We start from the raw sequence: 5,733 nt of genomic DNA, 5'->3' as shown, positions 1-5,733 counted from the left end.
ATTCGAGCCTAAATTTGCCAAATCGGTCTCAAATTTCTCGTGCGTTAACTCGTCTCGTTTACGCCCTAAAAAATCCGGACATATTTTACAAACATCTACAGGATTTTTTTTTTTTGCTTAATTATAAATAAAAAGTCAAAAGATTTTTATGTTAATAGGATCAAAGAAGATTACAAAGTTATTACTACAATTTTGTATTTCATATTTGAATGCAAAGTTAATACAAAATTGACCCGATTACAAACTTTCTCTTTCATTTCAACAGGCAAAGGGCATCTTGACTGGAAACGGAATTCCCGGCACTCACTTTCCTGGGCCTTCGATCGAAAACCCATTCCGACTCAACCCTCTACTCTTCCCCAAAATCAAGCAATCAAGAGAGATGAAATGGCGAAGATTTGTATCGTTCCCTATTCTAGCAGTTTTGGTACTAATGGAAATGGTCTATTACGGTACGGTTTTCGTATTTCTTGACGATTGGTTAGGGTTACAGAGCCCAGCAGGTTGGATAAACGCCGTGATCTTCACTTCGTTGGCATCGTTCACTCTTTTCTCGTTTTTCGTCTCCGTTCTCACTGATCCTGGTGGTGTTCCATCTGGGTATTTCCCTGATATTGAAGACAATGATGGCTCAGATCAAGAATCGAGAGACGCTGTAAGATTTACGTTTTATTCATACCCCCTTCGAATTCTTCATACGTATTTTCATCAGACCCATATCGGTTTTCTCTTTAGAACAGCTTATGTTAATTGAATTTGGTGATTATTTGTGTTTAATTGGACCCAAAGGGTGATGATCAATGTTAAAAACTTTGTTCAAGATACCGAATCATCTATGAATACATTGAAATATCCCAATTAGTTTTATTGCTGTAGAATACTTGTTAGAATACTTTCTACCTAATCAAAATCACTAGGAATTCAACCAAATAAATACTTCATATCTTTTTCTTGATACAATGCGATGCGTATTTCAGGAAGCACTTAAAAAGAGATGTGACAAATGTCCTGCATACAAGCCTCCAAGAGCACACCATTGTCGAGTTTGCAGAAGGTGTGTCTTGAAAATGGTGGGTATGAAAGATTGAAATCACAATAACATAATCTATGTTTTGACCTAAAAAGTCAAAACATACCTCATTTCTTATATTTTGTTCATGTTATCTTCTCATTCTTTAATTTTTGTTTAGGATCATCATTGCACATGGATAAACAATTGTGTTGGTCAAAGGAATTATAAAGCCTTTTTTCTTCTAGTGGCATATGGAACTATCTCAAGTTTATATTCTTCGGTATGTATAAACTATAAAGTATAAATCTTTCTTTATTTTCAATGAAATATACATATATTTTTTTAAATAGTTTCGATTTATTAGGTTATAATCATTGGTTGTGGGATTCAAAAGGATTGGGATTCCACAAGAACAACTCACATCAAAACCTTTTATGTAAGAATATACATTTGTTTTCATTTCTTTTGTTTAACTTTTTCATATTTCTTGTTAGCATTGAACTTACAACAATTTTACCTTTTGAAATGTTTTTCATTTTCTCTTATATTTTAAAGGACTCTCATGAGTTTATAATTATCAGATTACATCAGGGGCAGTGATTTCTCTCTTAAGTTTGACTCTTGGAACACTTTTGGGGTGGCATATGTATTTGTTGACCCATAATATGACCACAATAGAGGTAAAAAAATTGCTTCCTTTTTTAATTTATGCAAATATGTTTCACTTGTTTACTAAATTATGCAACAATGTTTAATCTATTTACTAATATACGCAATAATGTTTTACTTTTCGGAAAATATCAATGTTGTTTTCTATTTTTTTACAATATAGGCGAAGTAATTTCATTTTTTACTCATAATAGCAAGCAATTAGCTTACATTTCTTCTCCCATAATAGTAATGCACATATTTTTTTTTACCAATAATAGCAATACGTTGCTTTTAAAGGTAAAAAATAAAGTATATTATTAATATCAATAGAGAAATGTAAGTATGTTGCTATTATAGATATAAAATATAACTACATTGCCTATATTGGTAAAAAGAGTAAAACATGTCTCTTAAACTATGTGTCTAATTAAATATATTCCAATTTGATGAAAAAGAATGGAATATTTTTTTTAAATCAGTATTATGAAGGGACTAGGGCAGCATGGTTGGCTAAAAAATCGGGGCAGATTTATAACCATCCTTATGATGTTGGTGTATACAGAAATATCACTATGGTACTTTTCTTTTTCTATTTTTTTTTTTTTTACTTTTTCCCTTACGAATTTGAAATTTTAAATTTTGGGTACAAGTCTTTATGCACAAAGTACTATCCTGGCATTATGATTAGAGCATCTCCAATGGTAAAGTTATATAATAGCTTAAGTTATTGCCAACTCATCATTTTGTTAGTTTAAGCTCTAATTAAATTGCATCTTCGGTTAAACTTCTACAATTGTTTTTTTTATAAGTTTAACTAATTTATCCGCATCTAAAACAAAATGCAGGGGGTAAAATGAAATATTATTAAAGAGAAAGGGGTTAGGCCGGTTTATTATAACAAAACATAACAAAATCGGTTGTACTTGCATTTACCCTGACACTGTGATTGAGACTGATGTAAATGAGACAAAATCAACAGTTTTTGTCCCATCAAAAAAGGCGGGACAAGTTGTGTTTCTGTGCATAGAGACAATTACTTTTTATTTAGAGAAAATTACTAAACTAGCCAACAACACTAATAATTACTTACTCATTTTTAGCCAAAAATTAGCAATTGTCCCAAAATAGCCACCAAAACAGTAGTCAATTATGGTCACCTACACTGTCGCCCTAAAACCTTCGGTTTTGGTTTAAGTATAAATTTTTTTTTTCAATTTTGAAATCATAACCGTAAGTTTTTAGAAACCTACTGTATGCTCTCGATGGCTTACGGTTTCCCAAACCGTAGGTATATAAAAAATACGGTTTCGAATGAAACCTATGTGTACAAGTAGACAATGCACAATCTTTGCACTGTCTACTTTTACACCGTAGGTTTCGTATGATGCTTATGGTTTCATATTTAAAAAAAGAAAAAAAACACAAACTCTATGTATAAAACCTACTAATAATCAATTTACTTTTTTTTTTTGTTGACCGTAGACGATCCTAATCGTATACGGTTTCAGTGGCTACTTTGGGATAAATGGTATTTTTTTTTTTGGCTAAAACTGGATATGTAATTAGAGTTTTTGGTTAGTTTAGTAATTATCTCTTGTATTTATGTTAATATGCAAAGGTACATGTATTGATGCATGGAGTACAAATAGTAATGAGTTTTTGTTGTTTATAGGTTTTAGGCCCAAGCATTATAAAATGGCTATGGCCAAGTTCATTGGGCCATGTTAAAGAGGGAACAAGCTTTCCTACAGTTCGAGATACCTTATAACATCATTTTCAGTTTCACACATCAATTTCACAACAAATGAGGTAAATATCAAGCATTTTGGGAGGATATTGTTTAAATGCTTTTCTTGTATTTATTTTAATTGATTGTTACTTAGATTAGATCATCAAGATTGTTTATTCTGAAAGCACAGTTCTTGATATCGTTGAGATTTATATTACGTTGTAACTATAGAAGGTCATAAACCATGAAAGCTTTAAGAAGGAAATGAAATAGGAAGAAGAGTCCATTTTCATGTTAATGTTAATGTTCATATTCAGTTTCATTTTTTTTGTTTGGGTAAATAACACCATTCGTCCCTCGTGCACATGCTAGAAAGCGTGTTTGGTCCCTATTTTCAAAAATTAACTCGGACCGTCCCTCGTTCGTTTAAAACTTTCATGTTTCGTCCCTCTGGGCATAAAAGATCATTTTGCCCTTATTTATTTCTTTTTTAAGTTTCTTTTTGTTTGTTTATTTTTTTAGATTTAAAAAAAAAAGAAAAAAACAATAAATATACATAGATGAACCCACCCCTCCCCGCTTTCCCCTCCTACGTATTCCTCTACCTTTGTCCCCCAATTCTCAACCACTCCCGACGCCGGCGAAGCCCCGTCACCCCTACCTTCACCTTCACCCCAAAGCGATAAACCAGAATCGGACCAATCGATCTACATCCTCCTCCAATCTCCTCTATCAAACCCTAGCACTCAAAAAGGAACTGTACATGGAATTATCAACAGCACCACCATCGTCGGTGGAATCATCAACAACACCACAATAACCACCACCATCTCATATCTCCACTCAACCTTAAGTCGCATCTCGTTTTTACTGTTCTCGATTTGCAGCAAATCGGAAGATCGAAAAGAGAAGTAATTTGCGATTTATCCTTTCCCTAATTTCCTTTCTTCTTCTTCTTTGAATTCAATCGGTCATCTCACTCTGTTTCACAGACCGCCAGCACCTCTTGTAATCACCACCAGTCATTACTCAAACCTCAAAAAATGAACCCTAAACCTGCAAATGAAACCAAACTAAACCCTAAACTTATAAATCAAAGACGATGGAGATTCAGATCAGAGAAGCGGGTTGGGTTCAGAACGAACCCAAATCTTCTCCATCGACAACGGAGACGGAAAGGTGATCACATTCCATGCGGTGTTTATGATGGTTTTCAGGGGTTGATTTTGTTGTTGTTCTATGCGGTTTTGGTAAAATAAAGTTTAGAAACCGGAGGGATATAGACGGTTGGCTTTGAGGATGGTATAAGGCAGGTGGTAATTGTTGTTTGGAGGCAATGAACTGATGATGTTCGAATGGTGCAGGTTGTACGAAGGTGCTTCCGACAGATGTAGGTTTTTCGATGTTGAAGGTAAGGTTTAAAGTGGGTGTTGGTTGCGGTTTGTGACGATGAACATGAGTGCAACAAGGGTGTTCCGATGGTGGTGCAACCCGACAATAGGAGGAGGTAGGAAGCTGCTGGTGGGTTTTAAGTGGTGTAAGGTATATGATTGAAGAAGAAGAGTGGAATTGTGAAGGTGGCGATGGAAGTATGGTGCTTGAGAGATGCACGTGGTGTTCATCTGATGATCTGTTGAGGTGAAGGTATGAAGTGGGACCATATTGTTTTTTCTTTTATTTTTAAATTAAAAATAATAGTTATAACATTAAATTAAATGGAAAAGAAATATAAAAGGGCATAATAGTCATTTTATGTCTCGCAAGGGATGAAGCTTGCAAATATTAACCAAACAAGGGATGAAGCGTGCAACTATTAACTAAATAAACGAGGGACGGTCCAAATTAATTTTTGAAAATAGGGATTAAACACACTTTTTGACATATACACGAGGGACGAATGATGTAATTTACCCTTTTTTTGTTAGGATCTTGAAAGCAAAAAGGTAAAAAAAAAAAAAAAAAAAAAAAAAAAACAAATGTAGAACAAAGTAAGTTTAATCTTTTAATCTTTATTATGTTTTAATCTATATATATGATAAAAATGTTTATTAAGTTTTATTTTTTAAATTTATTTTGTTCTAATCTATTTGTATGATAGAAACGTTTAATATAAAAAATTAAAGCAAATATACCTAAAACATATGTCTTTAACAAAGTCTGATTCGAACTATAAAATGAGAATAAAATTTCTGCATATGTCAACTAAATTTTTAATATTCATCTAAATTCGTAATTATTATTAGTATAATTTTATAATTAATTTTCTTTTACAACTCAAAATAAATATATAATAAAAAATAATGAGAATTCCAATTTGCTAAGACGATTCGGTATGGGCAAC

At 32.8% G+C, this 5,733-nt stretch overlaps 1 protein-coding gene across 1 annotated transcript; it reads left to right on the top strand.

The window, feature by feature from the left end:
• Positions 1-230: 230 nt before the first annotated feature.
• LOC145074268 (DHHC-type zinc finger family protein) lies at positions 231-3,690 on the top strand. Its single transcript, XM_079020676.1, has 7 exons — positions 231-655; positions 978-1,070; positions 1,191-1,292; positions 1,377-1,448; positions 1,594-1,692; positions 2,143-2,238; positions 3,336-3,690. Exons 1-7 carry the CDS (start codon positions 383-385, stop codon positions 3,429-3,431), a joined length of 831 nt encoding a protein of 276 aa, XP_078876802.1. The 5' UTR covers positions 231-382; the 3' UTR covers positions 3,432-3,690.
• Positions 3,691-5,733: the final 2,043 nt, after the last annotated feature.

The sequence above is a fragment of the Lactuca serriola genome, chromosome 9 (genome assembly GCF_051521515.1).
Source record: "Lactuca serriola cultivar US96UC23 chromosome 9, Lser_US96UC23_V15, whole genome shotgun sequence".
Lineage (NCBI taxonomy): Eukaryota > Viridiplantae > Streptophyta > Magnoliopsida > Asterales > Asteraceae > Lactuca > Lactuca serriola.
This window is presented reverse-complemented; position numbering and strand designations above follow the sequence as displayed.